The 26047-nt window shown below is 31.3% G+C and overlaps 1 protein-coding gene across 1 annotated transcript in view; it reads left to right on the forward strand.

Moving 5' to 3' along the window:
* The window catches only part of LOC118193205 (uncharacterized), a 343543-nt gene extending 319062 nt beyond the window's left edge, over positions 1-24481 (forward strand). Inside the window, exons 133-151 of the mRNA XM_085818627.1 lie at positions 550-672; positions 1531-1614; positions 1695-1814; positions 2829-2939; positions 3767-3895; positions 4514-4726; positions 8340-8456; positions 8800-8907; positions 9037-9165; positions 10426-10542; positions 10757-10840; positions 11725-11847; positions 12355-12396; positions 14352-14527; positions 15444-15571; positions 15691-15833; positions 18020-18258; positions 19979-20153; positions 22324-24481. Coding sequence (XP_085674753.1) covers positions 550-672; positions 1531-1614; positions 1695-1814; positions 2829-2939; positions 3767-3895; positions 4514-4726; positions 8340-8456; positions 8800-8907; positions 9037-9165; positions 10426-10542; positions 10757-10840; positions 11725-11847; positions 12355-12396; positions 14352-14527; positions 15444-15571; positions 15691-15833; positions 18020-18258; positions 19979-20153; positions 22324-22580 — 2618 coding nt within the window. The 3' untranslated portion in view covers positions 22581-24481. The remainder of the gene's footprint in view (positions 1-549; positions 673-1530; positions 1615-1694; positions 1815-2828; positions 2940-3766; positions 3896-4513; positions 4727-8339; positions 8457-8799; positions 8908-9036; positions 9166-10425; positions 10543-10756; positions 10841-11724; positions 11848-12354; positions 12397-14351; positions 14528-15443; positions 15572-15690; positions 15834-18019; positions 18259-19978; positions 20154-22323) is intronic.
* The last annotated feature ends 1566 nt before the right edge of the window (positions 24482-26047 follow it).

Below are 26047 nucleotides of genomic sequence, written 5' to 3' on the forward strand. Positions count from 1 at the left end.
ATAATATGTTAGTCAAATGATGACAAGTTTCAACAGGTTCAAAATTGTATTGTTTTAGTAAATGCGTCATAGGTGAATTCCACTCATACTCTTAATGCGCACAAACTTATGGACTGACTGAATATAGTTGGTCTATAATTATGATCACAACATGGTAGCTCAATAGTTTGTTTAATTTTACTGTAATAGCTTATGCAATTAAATTAACATTATAATTTTGTATTAGTAGTAATACATAACATCAATATCAATTTCTTAAAAGGCTAGATAACTTTTTATTTAGCTTTATTTGAACATATGTATTCATAGTATCATGTACATACATGCATTTTGTGTCATTAAAAATTTTTATGTATTACTTATGTTCATTTCTAACAGGATATAATGTATCCAATTAAATCTTAAAATGTTAACATTTCACCTCATCATTTGATCATTATTTGTATGGCCTTTTGTATGTGGGGCAATTATGTATTCTAATTTACTTCTTTCAAATATCATTTTAACTTCATTTAAGCTATTTTGACTAACTATATTTGATATTCACAGACATAAATGAATGCGAACAGAGTCCATTCCCTTGCGGTACTGGAGCCCAGTGCTTCAACACGATCGGAAGCTATCAGTGCCGCTGTCCACCTGGAACTGTCGGGGAACCATTTTATTCTGGATGTGAGTAATTTTAATTTACTTTTTATGACTTTATGAAATTAAAAGAATTTCTATCAGGTATTCCTAATCTTTCCTTGCACCGACCCCTTTTAAAGGAATTGTTTTCTTGGCTGATCTTTTTATAATTTCCTCTCTAATATATAACATACTATATAACCACAGTACTAATAAATGCACATAAGTAACTTAAACATAATTATTCAATTAAATGGAGTTAAGTTTTTAAAGAGGGGTTTATTAGAATTATGTTTAATTTTTTTGTATTGTAGAATTATGTTTATTTTTTATAAAATTTTTAATTTTATAAATGTTAACAAGCTTTCTAAAAGAAAATTATAGATTCTAATTTTACAAAAGTTCAGTTTTAATGAATATAATGGCTGTGCTTAACTTTTAAATAACTTTTTCAAAAATATTGAAGGTGCTTTTTTTCGTTTGTTTTCCATTCTTCATATGCTTTCTTGTGATTTACTTTTTTATATGGCACAAAAAATTCATATATTTATAATTCATGTATTTCAAATATTATTGACTTTGAAAATGTATTAAATAATTTTAGTATATTTTTCCCTTATATTTTTTATATTTCTTTCATATTGCATTATACAGTTTTATATTTATAAACAATAAATTATTGATTTGATTAATAAACTTTCTTTGTATAATCAATGAATTGGCAATGCATATTTGGCTATTGATGCCTTGATCTTGACAGACCCACTTTAAAATTTTATCAACCCATTGACTCAGAAGTCAGGGCTTTAGTATTAAGCCCAGTGGGAACCCCTGACGTATACTTTATAGCATGCAAAAAATAGAGTTAATGGAATGATGTTTCATGCTTCTGTTGTATTTCAGGCCAACGTAGGCAAGGATACTGTCAGTCTGATTTGGAATGTCCAAACCACCTGGCATGCGATATCGAAGCTGAACAGTGTTATGGTAAGCATTTAGGTTTCTTTTTCTCTTATTAATTTTGCTTTGCATAAGAATTTCTTATGAATATAAAATATTTTCTGTAGATCCATGTGTCGTGAGCAACCCGTGTGGCCGTAATTCACAGTGCAGCGTGCAGGATCACAGTCCACAGTGTGAATGTATCCCAGGTTACAGAGGCAATCCACTTGAACACTGTTATCCAAGTATGTCTGCAAAATCTTTTAAATTCAGCTAAAACTGATTTTAAATCTGGAATCTGAAAACATTTTCATCATAAATGATTATCATATTTATAAAACTAAATTACAAAACATTCAATGCTTTCTAATATAATGCCTGTCTAAATATATTTGTAATTTAGCAACACTAATTATTATTGTCAGATTGTTTTTAACTTCAGGCTAAATATTGGCCTCCAAGAAAAGACACATTTTTTAAAAATTTGAAGCATTATTTTTGAGAACTGAAACCTACATATTTAGAAGTAATAATACTATTAATAACTTCATAAAGGCTCTCCTGCAAGGATAGGTACAAATAACTAATTTCTCACTTTTTGTTCTTTGCAAGATTAATTTTTTGTAAATACAATGAATTTCCACAGGTTTCGTTTGCTACAAAACTCTAGTTTCCCCTTTTATGTAAACTGAATTTATCCGGTTTTAATTGTTTTGCGAGCAATCTGTATTTGAAAAGACATGCACAGAGCTCCTGCCGTGACATTTAATTACAGATTTATATTATTAGCATAATTAATTATTATTATATCACTAAAAGCTTTTGTGTATAATAAAAATCTATTTCAGTAATTAATTTAAATACCTGACTAAAATTATTATTTTTGAAAACGTTTTATTCTTCAGTACTTTTAGAGGGCTTTACTGATTGTTCCAAAAGTTACTATTCGAAATGTATGTGCTTTTATTTTAAATAGTTTGCATCCTCTTTAATATTTTAATTTTGTTTTTGAAAGTAACTGTATTAATATAAATAATTTATTAAAAAAATCTTCATTCCCCCATCCCAACAGATTTGTTACACTGTTACATTTTGTTAATTATACATACTCTGGTTCTAATTTGCAATCATTTAAGTTTTTTTCAATGCAGTTTTTTCTTAGCAATCTTTTTATACATAATTTCTTTTATTTGTGTGCATATTTGTTATTGTTTATATTAATGGAAATTTTAGCAATATGTATTTTGTTTTTCTCTCAGTTGGACCTGGTTGCCAAAATCATTTAGGCTGCCCAGGAAATCTTTTCTGTTTGGGAGATGGAACCTGTGGATGTCCTGGAGATTTTCAACGAGTTTCTGATTTCTGCATTCGTAAGTTTATTTTTATAAATAATTATAGTAGATTTAAAGTATTTTTTCAGACTTTAATTGTAAATGCAGATACTCAGGAGAAAGTAATTGTTTTACTTGAATATAGAAGTTAGCTGTTGGGTATTTAATACAATTATTTATCTTGGACTTCCCTTAATTTAGCATATGTGTGCTGGTTAAATTTGACAACAAATGACATCAAATTTATAAAAATTAGAAAAATCACCTGTTAAATTTCTCAGAAAAGTTAGTATACTTCAGCATGTGCTAATTTAATAGGGTATACAAAGTCCAGTCAATAGGATATACAATACTCTCTGGTTCTTCGAAACATGTCAAGGTGAAGAATGGCACAGTAACGGAAGTCCGATGCATATCTTTGAGGCTGTCCAATTTAGCTGGACAGTCTTCAAGTTAGTGGTTAAGTGAGTTAAAATATAGAGGTTGTGGTCTTGCATTTCTGATGAATTGCTTAAGGAACAACAGACCAAGAGACCTGCCACTTCCATTTATGCTTGAAGGATTCTGGAAAAAAAAAAAAAAAAAACCCTCTAGCTGAAATTTTGCAGAAAGACTTAAAACATTCAAACTTTTTATATGTCTCTACTTCAATTTATCATATTTTATGGACATATTGTACTTTAAATAAAAAAAAGTGCAGAACATTTATTTATCAACAAAATAATTTATATAGCAGAAAAACAACAATGATAAAAACCTGGATAAGTAAATTTGTAACTAATATATAAACATTTTACTCAAAAGGTCAGTATGAATTGCAGGTGTTTTTTGTAAATGAAAATAAATAGTTTGATATCCTTTTCTAGTGACAAGCATCAACTGCACAACAACCAATCCTTGCCCAGATAACCAGCGATGTGTGTATACAGGTCGTGAAGCTGGCATTTGCATTTGTCCTCGGGGCTTCAAACTGCTCGTCAGTGGTGTCTGTATTGGTAAGTTTAAATAATTACCTTAAATGATTATGTATAGGTTAGGCAAGGATGATAGTAATTTCTGTTTGGATTTGAATGAATCTTATAATTGAAATTTTGATGTAAAATTCACCTATTATGAACTGGATTATATTTATAACTTAGAACTGGATTAGATAAAATTTAGAACAAGAAAATTAGATATATTTGTTTTTTTATCTATAGAATTTAGATAATTATTTCTTATTTAAATATGCAAAATTGCAATGAAATATTACTATGAAAGTGTTCTTTAAATGCATTATTTTCTGTTTGTCTTGCAGGCTTATGTTTCTATTTAAAGGTTATATTCACATATTTATATTTCAGTCAGATGGGGTTTAACTACATATTTTTGAAAACAAATACATTCTGTATAAATATTATATCTTTCATTATTTATTTCCCGTCCTTAAATAATGATTCTTTTGTTTCAATTTTGTTGGTCAAAATATTTCACCATCTTCAGTTACTTTCATCTGATACTCAGTCGCTTTTATTAAATTATTAGTTAATGAGCTTCTGTGATATATATATTGCATTTATTCTGAATTCACTATATCTGAAGATTTCTAAACACAGATAATGACTTTTTCTCAGATATTGATGAATGCCAAGAAAATGGGTACCATCTATGTGGTGAACAGGCAGAGTGTCACAATACTCCCGGATCCTACGAATGTCGCTGTCCATCTGGTTTCAGAGGTGAACCATATGGAGGCAAATGTGAAAGAGAAGAACCGCCAGGATGCAAGAGTGATAGAGATTGCTTGTACAACGAAGCTTGTGACACATATACTCGTTCATGCTATGGTAAGATAACATGCTACTTTTGGATCTACAACTTTGCAGTTCTCATATATAAAAAATACTATTGCTTGCTAATTGTTAGCAAAAAAGTTAACTGTAATCCCTCCTTTTGACATACAGGGTCATCAACACTGAACAATGTGATTATTATAGTGCATGCCTGAAAAATATTGGTCCATCAGTGGTTGAACAGTAAAACTGCTGAATATGGATTCAAATCCCTGTGGATGAGCTGGCAGCATAGAAGTTTTCATGGTTTTCCATCATGAAAACTTCCATGCAGTCAACAGCTATTCATGATGTTTGAGCTTTTATGGTTAATATGTAATACAAAAATATCCTCCACAAAGATGTCTTTCCTTGTAGGCCTTCAAGTTCTTTTGCTCTAATCTAAAATAATCTTAATCCTAATTGAAAAAATTATTTAGTATATTGAAATAATTTTAACATTATGCTAACAAGTGCTAAGAAGTCTTTAGTGCTAAGAGTTTTCGTATTGCTTTATAGTATGTTCCACTGTCGCATCACAGATCTTGAAATTTTTAGATCAGTGGTTTTTCAGCTTGTTTTACCCCATGCACCACTTTCACCCTTGCTAGATCATCCCTCCTCCCTCCTTTCCCAAAATCGAAAAATACATGTACATTTATTTAAATTTAGATTATTTTTTAACGCGTTTAAAAATTAAACAAAAAGAAGTATAGAAGATGTTGAAAAATCTAAGACTTAAATAAAACTAGTTTCTAATATTCATTAACTGAAACTAAATAGTTAAATAAAAGGCTGATTGTATTCTCTGTTGCAAACTGACTGAAGCTGAGGTTAGAGTGACGTCAGGTGTATGAGAATCAGAATTAGTCTTTAGTTTAAAACATGAAAGAAAGTTTTGGTTGTTATGTCTGTCATTGTGTGTATTTCATGTGCTTCAATAAAGCGTTTTTATGTTTTTTGGAATGGCTTTTGTTTTCCTGGACTTTCTCAAACACCCTGCATTCGGTAGATGCGAACCCATGAATTAAATTTTGGCTTTTTGTTCTTAACATAAGAATGTTGTACCCTTGGCAGTGCGTGTTTTTGTATCTAGAACTTTGTAATTTCGATTATTCTCTGGAGATGGATTTGACTGCATTAAAAGCACAACAGAAGGGACTGAGAACATCATTTACTCTCAGTTTGAGGAAAACTGAAAATGAACTGTTAAATCAGTTTTAGGTATAAATGAAGTTTCTATTTTAAAGTGCAACTAATTGATAAGTTCCAGAGACTTGAAGGTTGTCAATCATTAACTGCTGAAAGTTTAGTGAAGACTGAAAACGATAAGAAACTGCACATCGGTGATTTTGAAGAAGTTAAAATATACAGAGATAGCCATGTAGAAATTTGCATTAAACTGCAAAAGCAATTGCAAAACTTAATCTAGAAAGGAAAAAAGAAAGTTTTAAATTACCAAAAGTGAGCTGAAGAAATTTTTAGATAATCCAAAGAATTACTTGCCTTTCTGGAGCCTATTTTAGAAGATTCATGAAGACAAGTCTCTACCTGATTAAAATAAGATGCAATATCTAGTGCAGACGGCAGACTAAAAATCAAGAGCTATGCATCTCTTTCAGAGTTTTTGGCAACAGTGGAGAATTACCCAGAGACCATCGAAATTTTAAAAGAACAATTTGGAAGAGATGATTTGCTTGTCCAGATTTAACCTCGGGAATTTTAAGCATGGTTATAAAAAACATCGTGACTGGATGAACCAAGGCTGATTTGGCAGTTTTATGTAACGAACTGGAAGCTAAACTAAGAGCTCTGGAGACCTTAGAAAGAATGCAAGAAATGTTTGGGGATTTTTTAATTCCATTAGTGAACAGCTGCCTCCCTGAAGAAGTTTTTTTTTTACATGGGAAAGTAGGAGAGATTATGAGTCAGGTGATTTCAGGAGTTTTCATACTTTAGAGCAGTTGATTAATTTCCTTTGCTAAGAAATTCGAGGTAAAGAAATGGTGTCGTTAACAAAAAGTGTTTGATTCTCACCGTAATTTTAAAAAGAAGAGCTCTAAAAAAAAAGGGCAAACTGAACTTGTAACAGCCTCTGCATAGGTAAGCCTTGATGACAATAGAGATAAGTGACTAAATTCTATTTTTTGTGATAAGTTTTACCCAAACAAAAGATGTTTTAAAGCAAGAAAAATGACTTAAATGATTTAAAAAAAAAAAAAAAAAACTGAAAATTATTAAAGAAAGGTGCATGTTTTTCATGTCTTAAAATAGCAGGTTGTTTAAGCAGATTTTGTAATGTTCAAAATCAGTTGAACTGTTCTCAGTGTAATTATTCTTACACTGATAGTATTATACATCATAAACAAGGAAAGAAACAGAGTATGTATATATGTAAAACAGAGAATTTCCTCTAACTGATGTAGAAGGAAAACTGTTTACTTGCAAACTGTGCGCAGTAATTTGGAGTCAAGTTCGTGAGCAGAAGATTCGCAATTTGTGTGATTCTACAAGCCAAAGCAGTTACAGACATTATTGAATTTTCCTCCACTTAGAAATGAAACTGTAATATATGCACTGTTTGAGGGATGAAACAAAACTGAAGGAACATTCAACACTTCATATGTATTTCTTTAAGCACTTTTAAAGCTTATATTAGTGAAATAAGTTAATTAGGATAAGACAGCATACTTTGAAATTGTTCTGTGGTGAGATAAGATGAAAGCAGAAATAAAGAGATCCACCTCTGTTAATCCATGTATAGGTAAATTCATGTTCACATTCATGAGAGCTTACCCTGCCACATTTTAAGACTTACCATTTTCATCACAGCTATTTCCTTCTACTTAACAATTTTAAAATAACACAGTAAAAGAGGGGAAAGGAAATATGACAGTTGTGCTAATGTAATATTAAAAATATCAATGAAATTTACAGCTTCTTGACCAAGACCAGTAAGGTGATTGTATAGCAAATGCCTTTTTATAATATATAAATGTTAAAATATCGCATGTATTTTGATTAAAAAATATCATAAAGTTTAATAAATGTAACATGAAAATATCCATACACAGAGTAATTAAAACTGAACTCGTGCTTAATAATACTTCTATAGGGAAATAGAAAGAAAAGTGCAAAAAATTACTGTATCTTGAAATTTAGTAACTCAGTTTTTTGCTGTATATTGACACATGTGACATGATTATAAAGATGATATGCTTTAATGATATAATTTGATAAGACTGATAATTTCTTTCAAATATCTATTAGAAATTAGCAGCATTGTACATATTTGAAAAATGTATACCATGCTATTAATTCTGAATGTAGATTTTAAAAAGTTTCAAAAAATGTAGAATTTTAATGATCCCCCTTTTTTTTAATTAAAGAGCATTAAGTACTTTTCCATCTTACATGAAGAAAACACTATCCATCTAAATTTTTTTTACAAGTATGTTTAATTTAAATTAAAAATAAAAAAGCCATGAAGATAAATTTCTAGAATTCCAAATTATTATATACATAATAATAAATCTAATAAATGCTAATAAATCTTACAAGGACCTTCGTATTTAATGTTTTAGTATATAATACTTCATATATGTAACAAATACTATTTACTTTGCAGATGTGTGCAGAAGGGATGCTTGTGGAATCAATGCTGTATGTAGAGGTGAAAATCATAATCCTACATGTACATGTCCACCTCGTTACAGAGGCAATCCAAAAATTAATTGTTTCTATGGTAAGTTTGGCTGTGAAAATATTCATTTTTCAATCTCTTTACCATTTTTTAATTAGTCATTCTAATGGAAATGGTCTTAAATGTAGATAATTCATCAAAGTAATAAATAATAAATTTGGTATAAAATTACCATATTTTTTTAACATTTTTGCTATCTAAACAATTTTTCCATTATGTCTTTACATGGTTATAGCACATTTTTTTTTCTATTTCCGGGTTAGTTCAAGAATGTGGTGTTGATATAAAATTATCATAATTTTTTAATATTTTTGCTATCTAAACAATTTTTCCATTATGTCTTCACATGGTTATAGCACATTTTTTTTTTCTATTTCCGGTTTAGTTCAAGAATGTGGTGTTGATTTTACATGTCCTGGAAACTTAATATGTCTCAACAGCAAAGAATGTGGATGTCCTAACAACTTTGATAGAGTTGGTGATTATTGCCGAAGTACGTATTTACATAACAACTACCCCAAAAAAGTATATTAAGTATAGCATTAACAAAGACTTTAAATTTCATTCAATTAAGGTAACTTTGCATTTGTTTAAGAATTGAATAATATGTTTTTCTTTGCAGAAACAAGTCGAAATTGCACAACCACAAATCCTTGTCCGACAAATGAAGAATGTTTGTATACTGGTGTCCAAGAAGGTTTCTGTATTTGTCCTAGAGGATTTGAATTGATGTCAAATGGATTTTGTAGAGGTGGGTTCACATTATTAAGAAACTTATGAATTATATTTAATGAAGTACTTTTCAGTTTCTTGGTAGTGCAGGAAAGTATCAATTCCTTTGTTATTTTCATAAAATTTGTTGGTATTGGATATTTCCAAGAATGTTGGTCATTGCATATTTTTGGCATCTATTTAAATAAATAAAAGGCAGTGGAACCATACATTCTAAGAGTTAAAAGCTATTGTAAGTGACTTGTTTTTCACCCGCTGAAGTGGCATAGGCCTCATTATCATGTGCTCCACATTTAGTTGGCCCATAAGTCTCATTCCACATAGGTGACCAAAGAGATGGTTCTCTGATCCTGTCATCCAGCTTTGTGTTTCAGTCCATCTCTTCATTTCACATTCTTGACTAAAATGATAAAAATAGTCATAGATGTGGAATGAAGACATCAGTGACTTATCAGTGATATCTGGTCCTGTCACTCAGCTTTTTTCAGTTCATTTCTTCATTCGACATGTATGACCAGAATGATGGTAACCAAATGTGGAATGAAGAAATGGTCATATCAATGGTCTTTGGTCCTGTCATCCATCACTGCCTGTCACTTACTTTTCACTCTTTTCTAAATCAGTTTCATAGTGCCAGAATTTTTGCATTGGAAATCCTATATCACTGGCTTCTATGGCTGTTGCTTTTAATTGTATGTCTCATCTTTTTCTTTGTTTAATCTTCTGCTAGGTTTTTATCCTTCATTTTACTTGTAATTTAGTATTACAAATAGTGAACAAATTTTTGGAATTTGGTGAATAAATGTTTTGAAATTATACTGAAATATTAATTTTTTTTTTGTTTTTGTTTTAAGTATGCTGATTGTCTAGAATTTTTATTAACCTGCAAACTTCTGATTCATGTAATGAAATTCAAATATAGGCTTATTTGTATGATAATATCCCATTTAAGTAAAGTTAAGTTTTCATACATAGCAGCTTATACTGAAATAAAAAGTTTGCATTTTCTTTTATCAAACAATAAGAAAGATTTGAGAGTTTTGAGCCATGTTAATTTTTAGTGATTAGCACCACTAAGCAAAATTTAGACTCATTTTTCATCTTATGAATGATAAAATTATGCCTTAAAAGTGTTCGTACTTTTATTATTAATCCAGAATTTTATCAGCATACATCAAAAAGTAATTAAATCAATTAAATGTACTATATAGAAATATAAGCTTTTACCTTTTTTTAAATTTGCTGTAATATTTTTTTGTTTGTATACCTTTCTCTTTAGATATTGATGAATGCTTGGAAAGACCTTGTGCAAGAAATGCAATCTGTACAAATACACAGGGTGGCTATCGATGTGAATGTGAACCAGATACAATTGGAGACCCATATATAAGAGGATGTAAGTAGATTTTTTACATAAACTAAGAGTTAAAAACCTTTCTGAATAATGATATCACTCAAATAAAACTATGCTGTTAAAATATTTGCAAATTCACTATTAATCCTGCAATAATCGCACAAAGGATTAAATAATGATAATAATAGTAAAAAAAATTAATTCCTTTGTCTTGTTTACAAAGCAATATATTATACATTTTTTGCGTGCATTACAGGCGAGCGCATTGAAAATGACTGCAAATCTAATACTGACTGCCCATCAGACAAAGAATGTGATCTGAACACAGGCCAGTGTACAAGTAAGTGAAACATATGTATTTTTTAGCATATATTGTGATGCAATGTTGTTTTGTTACTATAGTTCTTTCTGTATTTAATATGTGAGAAATGAATTCCTATGAAAAGTTCATCGAATTTATAGTTTCATATACAATAATTATTTTTTGTGGTATTGTTAAAGACGGCATTTTACCTCGCAATATTTGGCATTATCTTAATTAAAATTTAATATTTTGCCAAGCATAATTATTGTCAAAAATTCCTTCATACTTTATTTCAAGCATTTTAATTTGTTAAAAAATCAGGAATACTTATGTTTTATCCTGAAGTGTTTTCAGTATATGATTTCCAAAGCTCATTTAGACTGCAAAATATTAGCTACTGTTAGTGTATTAGTTATCTGATATCCAACTAATTTTCGAGTGCTCTTAAAATTCTAATAGGTACATGTTTAGAATTTTTCCATAACTTGCCATTTTATAATCAATAAAATTTTAAGTTTTTTTTTTTTTAATGCCTAATTTTGAAACATGAAGTTTTATCTGTGAAGCTTTTTAGAAATATTTCTCATTTTGTTTTATTCCACATAAATTTGTTTATTTTATTTTTTTAGTATCTCTCAGAAACAAAAGTGTGCATGGTTGCTAGAATTTTAAGATGTTCTTCTCTTAAGAGTGGATTATTTCTAATAAACCAGAGCAATATTTTAACTTCTTAGAAAAAGGGTCTCTGTTTCAACTTTTCCATCTTTAAACATATACTCAAAAAATAAATATACAGTATTTTTATTTGATAAAAAATTTGAGGTTTCCATCCAACCAGTTACAGTTCATTATTTATGAATTAATGGCATATGAAAATGATTTATGAAATGCTGTGTCCTGATTTATTTTCTATTTTGCAGGCCCATGTTATGTTTGTGGAGAAAAAGCTGTGTGTACAGCCAGGAACAATGAAGCTTTGTGCAGTTGTCCACCACTTTATGTTGGCAACCCTTATGATCAAGAAAGAGGATGCTACATACCAGGTTTGCAAACTTTTTGTTATTACCACTACTATATTTTCTGAATTAGTTAAATTCATTTGGTACTTTTCTTTTAATGGGGTTTTTAGTGCAAACCATAAATAAATGTTGTCACAAAATTAAACTAAATGGTGGCAAGCCTAATGATACATAAAGCTTTATGCGAAAAAATTAACTTTTAATAACTGTAATGTATCATATAATACTATATATAATGCTTAATGTGCACAATGCTGAATTTTTGCAATTTTAAGATCGCTGTGTACATGGGGAGAACAACAGTTCACACACAACCTTGGCATTGGATATATTACATTACACATTTGTTCATAACATATAAACAAGCAACCCCATTTGGCACAGAAAAGTGCCTTTCATTTTATACATTGTAGTCCATGAGATACATATTTAATGCTAGAGAAGTATATTTATTTGCAATCAAATCAATAAATTTATATTAACTACAATGTCATTTATATATTTCTGACTGAATTTCACTTCTACTTACAGATGAATTACCGAGGACAGTGCCTCCACTCACTGAATTATCAGGTAAGCATCAAGCATATTTTATATAGAAAAGTAAATTAAGAATTAGATATAAAAATTCCAATTGGAGATTTTCAGCAATGACATCTATAGACATTAAATTGCATTACAATTTAAACAGGATTTAAATATATTACAATTCATTTATCATGTATCTAGATTCTATTTATTTTCAATTGATAGTGAATAGATTTAATTGTGAAATATGTACAAGTTTTGACATCCCTATCAGTCTAAAACCAGTGCTCATGTAGATGATTCATGGAAGCTAAAAAGAATTAAGCACTACATCATGATTATATGGCAGATGGTTTTTGCCCATTGCAATACCATTTGTTTGTAGGTAAAGATTGTTTGTGTGCTTTAGTTATTGAGAAATGAAAAATAGAGATATTCTTTCCATTTTTTGTAAATCCAGAGAATAGTAAGCATTTCAGGAAAAAAATGTTCGTAACTAAAGAAGACTTTTATAGATTTCCTTAAGTGGAAGATACATGTAGAGATTTTTAAAGTCATAGCAGTTGATATTTCAAACTTTTAGATTTTTAATCCTCTCAATTATTTGAAGTTGTTGTGAATAATCCTACAGTATCTTTTATCAGAAATGAAAGCACATATTGATTTAAGCAGATTTGTGAAAATGTTATCAAAATTCTTCTTGAAGTTTTTTTTACACTATTTGCTATAAATCTAAATCTGCTGTGTGCATCAAAGTTTGTGTGAATATGCATAATTAAGAAGTAGCAGGAGCATTGGCCATGATCATTGTGTTCAGATGTTATGGAAGAAAGTGTGTTGGATGCCACGAAGATTAATCCCAGCATTAGTATACGTGCCATTGCTTCTGCCTTAAGAGTGTCACACACCTTTCAAACACCACTGTGTGTTTCGCACTTTGTCTGTAACAAAATGTCCGAGATGTGAATTTCCCAGCTTATATGTTGCTCACTGATGAGGCTGCATTCAATAGGGAAGGCATATTAAATCAGCATAATGTTCATTTATGTGCTAGAGAGAACCTCCATGGTGTGCAGCACCATCACTTCACAGTAAATGTGTGGGCAAGTTTGGTTGGTGACTGCTTAGAAAGGCTGTACCTTTTACCATTCCACATGACCGCTGCAAGTTATTCGATCTTTCTGGGGCAGATTAATTCCAGCTTACTTGATGGTGCTTCAGAAAATGTGAGGCACAACATGTGGTTCCAACATGATGGGGCGGCTGCTCATTTTGGATTGTCTATTCGTAGGAATTTGAACAGGTCATTCCTGCATTGATGGCTTGGGCATGGTGGATCAGTTTCCTGGTCTCCACACTCACCCGATTTATTGAGCCTTGATTTCTTTCTGTGGGGAGCCTTCAAAGCTATCCTCTATTATGACTGTGAAATGTAAAATGGATCTTCTGCAAGACTGGTCTGTGCTGCTGAAGAAATTCTGAGCGTGTTCAATCGTGTCTGGCAATCAATGTTACATCAGTGTTGATGTCTGATGGTGCAAACTTCGAGCATCCTGTTGTAACACTAGAGCTGTATTTATCTTACATGACATTTATACTCATGATGTCAAGTAAACGTTTCAAATTAATCTCTCTTTTGTGTCCTTTCTGATCTACCTCTGCTACCACCTACCCGACGTTTCCGATCATGGGTTGCTATGCAGTTATCAATCCTTATGATGTGCCCTGCCTTCCTAAAAGTTTGTCACTACATTTTTGAAACATTGTGCATATTATATGAAAAGACTGGTTTTTAGGCCTTCATTTTGCTTTAGTTCTAAACATTTTTGTGAATACTCAACTTTTTCTATTATACTTTTGTAAAACTTTGGAAAATTATATTTTTAGTATTTCATGTAATTTAGAATATGTATATATAGTGTAATTAAATTACATTAAATATTAAATATGTATTCACTTTAAATTAAATAGGTCATGATTTTAATCATTTTTTCCCCCAGTTGTGTGCTTGGCAGATGGCATCCAAGTGGATGTTGAATTGGAGCCTTTTGATGGTGTCTTGTATGTAAAAGGACACAGTCAAGATCACGAATGCAGACGTGTTGTTAACAACAGGGAAAGAGATATCATAAATTTCAAAGTTCTCTTCAACACGTGTGGTCTGATTCATATTAATGTAAGTAGCATTTAGTACTTGATTACATGGAACAAAATTTTTAACTCGCCAGTGTTTGAGCAATTTCATTCATATATAGAGTTTCTAATAAGTCACTTTTTAATTGATTTATAATTTAACTGTAAGCAGATTTTATTGAAATAAGAGTAATTAATTATATATTTCATAGTTTTGTTTCATGTATGTTTCCAACTTGGATAAGCTCCAGCATTATCAGTGCATCTTCTTAAATGAATCGATACAGCTGTTGTTGCAAAAAATGTTTGTGAAATATCATTCAGCACTTTGGATATTGATGCTTCTAGTTCTAACATTCTTGTCCCAGAGAAAACAATGATTGCAAGGATTCAGCTCTGAACAAGCCATTTGCATAACATCACGTACACCAGTTTGTCTCTCTGCCAGCATCATGCAGTTAATCTTACTTCATTTACAAGTCTACAGTGGTGAGGCACCATCACATTTTGAAAATGATATTCTGTGACTGGCTGCTTGATCATTTCATAGGTTGACAGATTTTGCAACTCTGTGTTTAGATTTGAGTGCTTATTTATGTTTAGATTATGAGCAGTTATTTTCTGTAAGAAGAAAGAAGCAAGTGTAGCAAAAGAAATTATGCAACTTGGATAAATTTAAGTTTCTAGTGTATTCAAGTTTTCAATGCACCATATAGCAAATGCCTTAGTTCATTTAATGAATGTACTAGTCCATTAAATGTATCATCGAAGAATGCAGTTTTAAAATTAATGCTAATTTCAAGAAAATCACATAAGGATTTATTTAAAAGTTTGCTATCCTATATCCTGTGTATTATTCAGATTCTTGCAAATGATCTTTGTCTGGCACATTATTTTAAAAGCATGTTTGGGAATTATTTTTGATACACGTATCTTTAATCACCTATTTGATATTTCAGGGAGATGCATCCTTCATTTTAGTTATACAGAAACATCCCAAATTAATGACATATCGTGCCAAGGCCTATCACATCAAATGTGTGTACAACACAGGTGAAAAGACCATCACTTTAGGATTCAATGTCAGGTAAAAAAAAAAAAAAAAAGTCTTTATGACAGTTCAATGTATTCTTATACTGTGCTTTAAAATATCTAAACCAACTTACTATTTTGTTATAAAAATTATATGTATTTATTATGTTACAGCATGATCACAACTTCGGGTACCATTGCCAACACTGGTCCTCCACCAACTTGCATCATGACCATTTCAAATACTGATGGCCGAGAAGTGACCAGTGCTGAAATTGGAGATGATTTACTGCTAAGAGTGGATGTGCAGCCTGACTGTAAGTTGATCAATTATTATTTCAAAATTTGGAAAATTATGTAGATTTTTCGAAACCAAAAATTATTATTCAAGATCACACATTTATTGTGAGATTTGCTAAAATCCCCATATAAATCAGTAATCTATGTGGCATATTACTCACATAAAATTGGCTGTCATTTGGAATGTATTTTTTATAGGATTTAAGTTCTTATCTCACGTTTAAAGATGAGATAAGTTCTTATCTCACCTTTAAAACAAATCATAATCTACTAATTCCAGTCTTCAGATAAAATTGCTAACTCTGATTACAGTTTTTAAAATTTTTGTTTTACAAATCAGTTGTAGGTCCGATGATATGTAATTATCTTAAAAAATGCCTCTTTAACAAGCATAAATGTTTTTTATTATGAAACTGTTACCAAATACTAAAAGTAAATTTTTGGTGCAAATGAATGAAATATATGAAAAATACTAAGATTTTTGTTTTGTTGCATAAATGGAAGTTCTTCATTCTGATGAAGAGATGACATCTTGATGTCACAATCAGATGATGTTATTACCTATGCTTCCAACAAAATGTCTATAAATATTGTGGAGCAAGCATCAGGCTTAGCTTCTTGGAAAGATGATGTATAGCGACAGTTGTTATTAGTACACTGAGAATTTTGCTACTTGCCATTTAGAATCAGTCAACATTTCCTGAATACTAATTCAGAAGTCAAACAACAAAAATCAGCGTTATACCTACAAACGTGTCCTATCATTATTTCCTATCTTGTTCATTTGCGGTTTTGCAGCTGAGGATGGTGGTTCGGTAAAACCATCGAAACTAGTCCTGTGAAAATTTTGTAAATACAACGCTGATTTTTGTTGTTTGACTTCTGAATTAGTATTTATTCGGCGTGTTATTGTGTCTTAATTTCCTGAATGTTTAGTGTTACAAAACACTATAAGGAAGAAGGTTGGCAAAATGGGAACTCTGCCGTCAGCATTCCTTAAGGCATCTACTACTAATTGCTGAGTATTACCAGCTGTACTCACTCTGCTAATTGCAGCTCCAAAACTTGGACTGAGGCAATATAATCTTTTTTTTTCCTTGGTCACAAAGCCAAACAAGTCATATATAGGCAGCCTAAGCAATTTCACTCACTCTATGTCTATCATGTTACGTGCCTTCCACCCATCATATATAGGGTTACCATTTGTAGAGCCATTACCTTTGAATACATGAACATCTTTGGTGATTCTTCATAGCAGTTTAACAACCAAACATTTTACTGATAGATGAAGACTTTTATACTGTTGTTATTGCCACAGATGGGACAGTGATTAGTGACACCAACTGCAGTACTGAAAGTCCTGGGCTGACATCCCGAAGATGGCATGGATATTTGTAAGGTACCTATGCAGCAAGGGCCTACTCAAAATACATGGCGAAATGAAAATCATTTTGTGTAGTTGTGGTAAAGAAAGAAGAGCAGTGGGAGACCCTCAGACTGTCCCTTGGGGTGTTTTCCATCAGAATTGGGACAGAGCTTAACAATTAGCAAGGCACAGCAATACCTAATCGACCTTTGGGAATGTACAGGTACTGATCTTGCTTTAATCTGTACTATCAGGAGAGCATTTTCAGTATGATAAGCCAACCTTTTATGGGAACATTTTCAAGAAATATTTGTGTGGGGCCATAAGCTTCCACTGCATTATTAATTCTCCTGATATTTCTGTAACTGAGAATATGTGCGACACATTGATCTGTGATCTCAAAATGAGCACAAACTTGTACCAGAATAAAGAAATATAAAGAAGCAATAGCCAAAAATCTTCAGGCATTACTGCCAGAGGTTAAACTGTTATGTAACGGTCTTAGTTTTATGTTTCTTAAAAAATAGGTTAAATATTTATGTAATAGATTACTCAAGTTTTATCATAGTTTAATAACTTTGTAAGATGTAAGACTATTTTTTTGACATGAGTATTATGATTTTGCTTTTTATTGGTCTTTTTGTGCATTTGAATTAGTTTTCCTAAACATGCATTTAAATTCATTTATTACTCCTGTGTTTTGATAAGGGGGAAAAGTTGAAAAATACTTCAAATGCTCTTTTTTTATAATATTGTTGATCTCCTCTGTCTGTTACAGATGTGATAATATTTTATTTTTCCTTTTATTTATATATCTATATTTATTCTAAATTTTAGTTATCTATGGAGGATTTGCACGAAGTTGTGTAGCAAAAACTATAGAAGACAATGAAGAGATCCAATATGAAGTGACGGATTCAAATGGTTGTGCAACGGATCCGAGCATTTTTGGAAATTGGCAACTGGATCCAGACAAGAAGATATTAGTTGCAAGATTCAATGCCTTTAAGTTCCCTACTAGTAACAATTTGAGATTCCAGTGCAACATTAGAGTTTGCTTTGGTTCTTGTCCTCCTGTGAGTATTTTGCTTCAAAGAAATAATATCTGTAAAATTCACTATAATGTTTATTCACTGACTAGGTCGAATTTACACTAATCAAAGAAATACCACTAATATTAAATAGCTAAAGCTGATTAGCGAGTGAAGCTGTTACATTTTCTTAATCGCTGCCATCCTCTATGGCCAATATGAATACTAATGATGTTATAGTGCAGTAATATGTGATGTCATTTTGTAAGCTTATTACTAATATTATATTCAAATTTACTATAGCCCTATTGAGAAGATGCATAATTTTATCATATTTTATATATAATAATTATAAGGGTAATTCCAAAAGTAAAGTCTCCAAAGTGCTGGGAATGCAGAGAAATTGCTCGTGTGACTGTTGAAAACACTGTTGTGCTTGTTTGTTTGTTTTTTCCCCTACACCCAAACAAGCCTGAGTGCATCTGACTGGAACGTTCAGTCTTGGCTAGGCAGCCTTTTGCAATAATGCTCCCATCTGTCACTATCATCAAGTTCATGCAGTTATTCATTTTTTGAATGCAAAAGGCATTATACAAATTGGAATTTATCACCAATTGATAGAAATGTTATGCTGAGTCATGCATGGATGACAAAAACATTCGCAAAAATGGTGTAGGGAGTAAGCAGCTGGTTATGCTGAAATTCGCAATGAAGAATGAAGTGGGAGACCGTAAGAAAGTTGAGTAAACCATGGGTGAAGATGGGTGGATCACTCTGGATGATCTCTGCCTTTTGGTTGCTGAAGCAATATTCATGGGATTTTTATGGAAAAATTGCAGTATCGGAAGGTATGCTTAGGATTGATCGCAAGAATGCTCAGAGAAGAACAGCAATTGCCATTTGTGGTCCTCTCCGAGCATTCGAGAGTTGATTCTTCCCTGAACATGAAAAGGAAAACCCTTTGGATTCGATTGCTATGGGTGATGAAACATGGCTGTTTACCTTGACGCCTGAAACCAAACTTCAATGATATGAGGGGCAACATTCCTATTCACCCAACGTGCAAAATTTAAAAACGAAAACAGTCTATCCAGTAAAATCATGACAAGTTTTTTGGGATTGAAAGTGGGCTATTGTTGGTTCACTTCATGGCTTCTGGGACCACAATAAATACCAGCAGGTATTATGAGATACTGTAAAAAACTTCAGATGGGCAATTCAGAACTGACAAAGAGGAATGTTGAGCAAGAATGTTAGCATTCGACAAGACAATGCTCTCCTTTCATGTTGTCCATCAAACACTCTCCTGCAACAGTTTGGATGAACAACCAATCACCCTATAATGTGGACTTGGCACCCAGTGTTTACCAACTATTTCCTACGCTCAAAGAACATTTGGCCAAAACGTGCTTCAACAATGATGAGGAGGTAAAGATGAGGTTTAATGCTTCCTCAGTGACATCGTGGCAAGCTGGTATGACTTGGACATACTAAAATTACCACAGTGGCTAAAAAGAAAACACTTCTTTGTATTCGAAAAAAAACAGAAGACTTAAACTTTGGGACTACCCTCATATATAGCAGGCACCAGAAAGGTGAGCCCCCCTAAATGCTGATAAAGTAATTTTAAATATATTTCTACATGAAAACAAATTCGACAAGTATTTTGACTAGTATGATCCCAATTCTTACTGAATATCTCATATACAAAAAATATAATGTTTTAGCTATTGTATAGCTCTGTTCATTCTTGTTGATATTGTAGGTCAACTGTGATGGAGTAGATGCATTTGGAAGAAAGAAACGTCAAGCACCAGAGCGCAACAGTTTGGCACTGGAAGGGTTCCAAGAAGGTGCGCTTCGTGAGGAAATCATGGTGCAGTCTAATGCCATTCTTACATTTGAGAAGAAAGAGAATCAAGTGGCTCTTCCAACTGAAGGTAAATAATTTTGCTTTCATTAAAGAGTGCATTTACCATTACAATTAGTGAAAATTTTGATTACTATATACTTTTGTTTTGAAATTCTATTTAAATCATTAATAAAATATCAGATAACAGAGTCACTAAGAAAGAATGTAGCAATTAGAAAAATATTCCATTCAGAAACTTTTAAATATATTAGAATAATTCAAATGACAAAATGTGTATCAACATTTTTTTCTTACTTAATCAGGCTCCATGTGCTGTTGCACAGTAGACCTCAAAACTAATATTTTGCTCATATGGAATTCCTTCAATTATGGAATCTGACATAATGGCTGCTGAATTCTTTACTGAAGGTGGTTTTCCCTGATAATATGGGTAACTTTCAACAGATATGGAAACAACTTCCTAAAGATGGGGGGGGGGGGGCGATTTCTTGTCACATATTTACTAAGATTGTTGGCCATGCTACCAAGTTCATGATGGCTTTCTTAACAGCACTATGTTAAAATGGATCTTTGTCCTTGTTATACAGTGTCCCTGTGATTGTTTTTTTTTTTTTTGTGGATTGCATCATACCTTCCACAGTTGCGAGATTAAGCAATTATCTCTTCCCAAATACGTGCACTATCTGTCAGTCATATATTTGTAATACAAGTTGTGTTCACTTACACCCATTGAAGTATGCAACTGGAATGTGAGAGTTAACCATAGAGGTTATTCTTCCATTCTTAAATTTTTTATTCAAACAGAGGAATAACTAATAAATAATGTATTATGAGAACCTATGTTGCCAACAGTTATTTTTTGCACTGATTTGACCTGCTGTAAGCAAATGATATTCATCACACCAACAAGTTTTCTCTTGCTAATTTTGCGCTCAGCATTTATTTTCAAAATACATTGTCACCAAGTTTGGTACAAATAGAATCAAAAGCAACGAAACCCTGGCATTTGTAACAAACTTGTGCAATCTTTTCCCAAGATAGAGGAAAGTGGTTGTAGCAACTAAAATAAATTTAACATGCACAAGACTGGCTTCCTGTGGTAGAAAATTTCCAAAAGAACTTTTGCTGCATATGAAGAAAATATCTTTTCAGGTTTCCAAAGATTGGTTGAGTGATGGTTGTTATAAATTTAGCTGCTGACTGCAAGTTAAAATCTCTTTTAATTTTTTTATTTTAAAATGCAAAGCTAACCCTTCAGCTGATGCTCCGTATACTGCAATCAGAAACAATCTTTGCATGCAGTGTGCTGACATGGAAGGACAGCTATCATTGGTATACATTAGACATTCAGTCATGATTATCTATGTAAAGTGTGAAAAATAGCATATGTACTCGAAAGGTCATACAAATCTTTTGATCACATGTAGAGTTCATGATTTTTTCCTTAAAAGAAATAACTGTGAAACTGTTCTCTGGAATTGGTAAAATTAGAGCTTAAGCAGGACTGGAACATCTTTTGTCTGAATCCAAGTGTTAAGAAACCTTTTACTCATTTCAATACTTGAATAATTTCAGTATTGTTAGGGTTGAAGAGGCAACAAGAATCAGCATAATAGTCCTAAATTTGTAGAACTAGTTCTGATGTTCTTTTTCAGCTGCAGAAGGGAAAAAAATGATGAAAGAGAAGCCTGTGCTGAGGTGTTAACAATGACAGGAAGGAAGCCAAGCTACTGTTGCCATCTATTGACAATAAAATGAAAACAAGAAATAATTTTTTTAAAAGCTGCGGATAAAGACAAATTGGAATTGGGATCACTAGCTAGAACTGAAAGATTTTTATGAGCATATTTAAGCCCTCAAAATTAGTCCTGCAAATTTATGACTATTACACTGATTCTTGTTAACTCAAAATTAATTTCAGTATGTTTAACAGTTTTAAACTTTCATACTTGCATATACCTGACATTCTTTTTCAATTACCTTGTGCATAATTCCTTGCTTTCTTAACATCATGATCCCAGCATTTTTTTTTTTTTTTTTTAAGTCAGACATAAATTTTAATGCTTTAAATTTTTTAAAATTATTTTTTGAATAATGAGAGAGATATGACTGTAGTTAAGAAACATTAAAAGCACAAAAATTCACAAATGATACTTGTAGCAACTTAATACATGTTTACCTTGTATGCTTCCTAAATGAAAATCTCAAAATACTGAATCACTGATTTACATTTTCAGGACCATCTATTGAGGAGATTGACAATGTCTGTCTGCCTAAACTGGGACTCATTATTTCACTGATTATAACAACTTTACTTGCCTTGGTTGCTGTTGCAGTGGCCATCTCTTGCTGGCTGATGGCATACAGGAGGCGGCCAAAGGCAGCGGGCCCTCTTCCACATCCACCAGATTTTCCTAACCCATTGTATACGACACCAGAACCGGTGGCTGAGCCATCGCCAGACTATTATCCTTCCTCTCACAACAGCCTTTAAAAGAAAGCACGCGCACACACAACTTTTTGAAAAGTAACTCAGTGAGATTTTTTGCATCCTCGTTGGAAATAAATGGACAGACTTGTGAGACAAATTAATTGGGTGATTGTGTCCGAAGTTTTCAGAATATCTTGTCGCAAAGATCAAAATTTATGAGCGAGTTGTCAAAATTTTATTTTTTTAATGTTTTAATTTAAAACTTCGTTCTGTTTAATCTGCGTGCATCATGAGTTCCTCTCGATGTTTTCTTGTGTTTGTGGTTATGCTTGTTATACAATCACCCATATGAAAACAGGATGCAGTGCACTAACAGAAATAGCTCGCTTTCCCTGTGGGTTTCGAAATACTCCTACGAGCAAGATTTACCTCGACTAGCTGGTATAGTGTTCATGTGCCAAAACTGTTCACCTGTCTCACACAGATTGGAAAACGGCAAGAAGTTTGTGTTCTTCTTTCAACGAGCACCGAGTTCTTATTTGTGAAACCTACATGGTATGGAAAATGAGCTATTGCTGCTGTTAATGGGCTTTGTATATTTTTGTGGAACAGGGAATTTAACGTAGCCAGGTTTTGGTGCTTGGGAACCGTGTTTTGAATTGTCTTCAAATGTAGTTTTAAAGTACAAATGGCACCAAAACACACTTAAAAACAATTTTTTATACATCTGCAAAGTAATCTATATATTTTTATTATTTTTCAAAATTTTTACTCGGCACGCTAATAAAATTGTGCCAATATTAATTTTTAGGAAAGTATAGTAAACTTTGCAATTGTATAAGCATTTATTTATTGAGCATTTATGCTTTTTAGTGATTTTTTAAGTTTTTAAGTGTGTCATTTTAAAGATTTTTAAAATACAATTTTTAGTACGTATAGTTAATAAATTAGGAATTAATTTTAAAATTACAAATACAGTGGAACTTCAAATATCTAGACTGACTAAAACCATAATCCATCTGGATTGTATTTTTCTGTAGGTCAAATAAGAATTTACTGTGTTACAAATGCTGGATATTTATTTATACTGTTGTTTGTTTATTTCAAAGATTAAAAACCAAATTTAAAAAATATGTAGTATTGTAAAATAGTACGAAACATGCTTTATTTTAATTAATGATCAATAATAAAAGGTAATCTTGTATCTTGTATTTTTTCCTATATTAATATCAAAAGGCATTTTTATAATGCAATAATTTATTTCTATTTAATTATAGTTCTGAAAGTTAAGATATTAACTTTCAAAATATATGATTATTATATGGCATTAAATCTTTGCACTTAATGGTTTAATAAATTGTTATTTTGAAATTCTGTTTGGCCTAAAATGATGAATATATAGTGTGAAACTGGAAGTCTAGATAATTGAAATTCTAACCATAGGGTTAATGCTTTTTACTTTCAAACCACATTTGATGCCATGAAAGACCAACATTTCAACAAATGTCTCACTTCTTTTATTTATAATTAATGCATTGATAACATGCTTCTGCATTTGTATATTTTTCAGTCGTTTTATAACAATGTCAAAATGTCTTAAGGTTGTTTTTTAATACTCAGGCAGCTATTTTTTTGTAACAGTCTAATCTTAGACTCATGGCTCACACTGCCTCAAAGGCTTTGTAGCACCCCTAATACTTTTTTTTAATAACTTCTTCTAATTAAAGGCAGCTAACTGGGGTGTTTTACAAAAACCTTGGATTTGAAACCATCTTTCTTAACTTTTCTAATAAAATGCTTGTCTTTTTATTTAAGAATTAATTTTAAATGACAAGTTAAGAAACAATGGTTATCACGTGAGCTTAAGAACAACTTCCGGTGCATTTACAAGTGATACTTAATGTTCATTGAAAAGTGTATAGTTTTGCTACTACCATCATATCAATAAAGGTTTTTTTCCCTAATTCTGATAGCTTTGTTATTACTAAATTTCTGAAGTTACATGTCATACATTATCAAGTTGATATCATACTATAAGGATACAAATTCAGGGACTGATTGCTTCTCTCTTAAAGGAATGAAGAACTAGGAAGAATTAAAAAAAAAAAATAAAAAAGAAAATCTGAAAAAAATTAGATTTAAACATTGCACCCCCCCTTTCATATGCTTTGTTGAGCTTACAGTTGATCTATCTGTTCTTGGACTCATCCCTGCTGGCACCTTTTTTTATCATTTAATTTTATTATTAAACTTCACTTTCTTCACACTTAATGCTGCATAAAATTCCACAATAAAATCACAAAATTTTTAGAAAGCATATCTTCAGAATATCCAATGCAATGATAAGTGCTACCACACATTTTTTGAGCCCAAAAAGGCTATTATTCTCAAACCTCACTTTTGTTATCTGTTTCAGTTTTCAAATAACTAGTCGCTGGTGTGAGCAGCTGTTGAAAATAGTTATTATAAAAAAGAAATATATATATAATGCTTTTAATGAATCCAACTAGTTTAATTTCACAATAACTAATAAAAGAAATAAAGAACAGCATTTAGTAATTTTAAATTGCTTAGTCTATTAATCAATAACAGGCAGATTAAATTAAAAAAAAAAAAAAAAAGGAATATCTTATGCTTCCCTAGATGGCAACAAACTGTCATGTGGAAGTTAATACCCAATATCTTTAGATCTTCCTACAAGATGTTACAAAATATTAAATGTTGCTATACATATTTTATATTTGTTATACCAGGGATTCTCAACCAGAAAGGAATGAGGTCAGCAATTTTTTTAACCTGTTAAATATTTGGATTTAGTTTATGAATGTAAAAAATTACTTCTATAAAAGTTTTGGAATCTATCGACATTTTCTATGTTTTTTCCTGTTTAATTTATGAAACACTTAAAAAATAATCGAAATTTAAATAATTGTACACATACTTTTTGAATTTTAGAAACGAAGGGGGGGATGATTGTCTAGCAATAGTGAAAGGGGTGCATAGAGCAAAAAAGGTTGAGAACCATTGCACTATATTATTTCTTTAAAAATATCACATGGTGATAACTTTTAGTGACTATATTTGATAAGTTATATAAATGTTAAAAAGTAAAATTTGAGACTAACACCACCTCTGCTTCTAATAAAGTCCTTAAGGCTTTTGACAAGGTTCTAAATCATCTAAACAGCAAGATATCAGTAACTGAAGCTGTAAAGACATTAAAAACCTAAGTTTTGACAGAACTACACTAATCTCCATAATCAGAGAAATCAAGTAAAATAGGTGTTTCTGTATTGATGCAATAGTGTTACAGGCCTTATTTTATAATTTACATATAATTTCCCCTCCTAATTAAATAAATATTTACTTGTCTTCAATTTCCCTTCCAGTAATTTTTTGAAAAGTCTTTGCATGATATAGAATAAACTCAAGAGAGTAGTAACAATTTTTTTTTATCTACATAAGTAACCTAAAAACAGAAATGTAGAACAGAAAAGTATAAACGGTTTTTATAATGAGTATAACATTTT

This window comes from Stegodyphus dumicola, chromosome 1 (genome assembly GCF_044657685.1).
Source record: "Stegodyphus dumicola isolate Sdum_Otavi_A_Nest chromosome 1, ASM4465768v1".
Lineage (NCBI taxonomy): Eukaryota > Metazoa > Arthropoda > Arachnida > Araneae > Eresidae > Stegodyphus > Stegodyphus dumicola.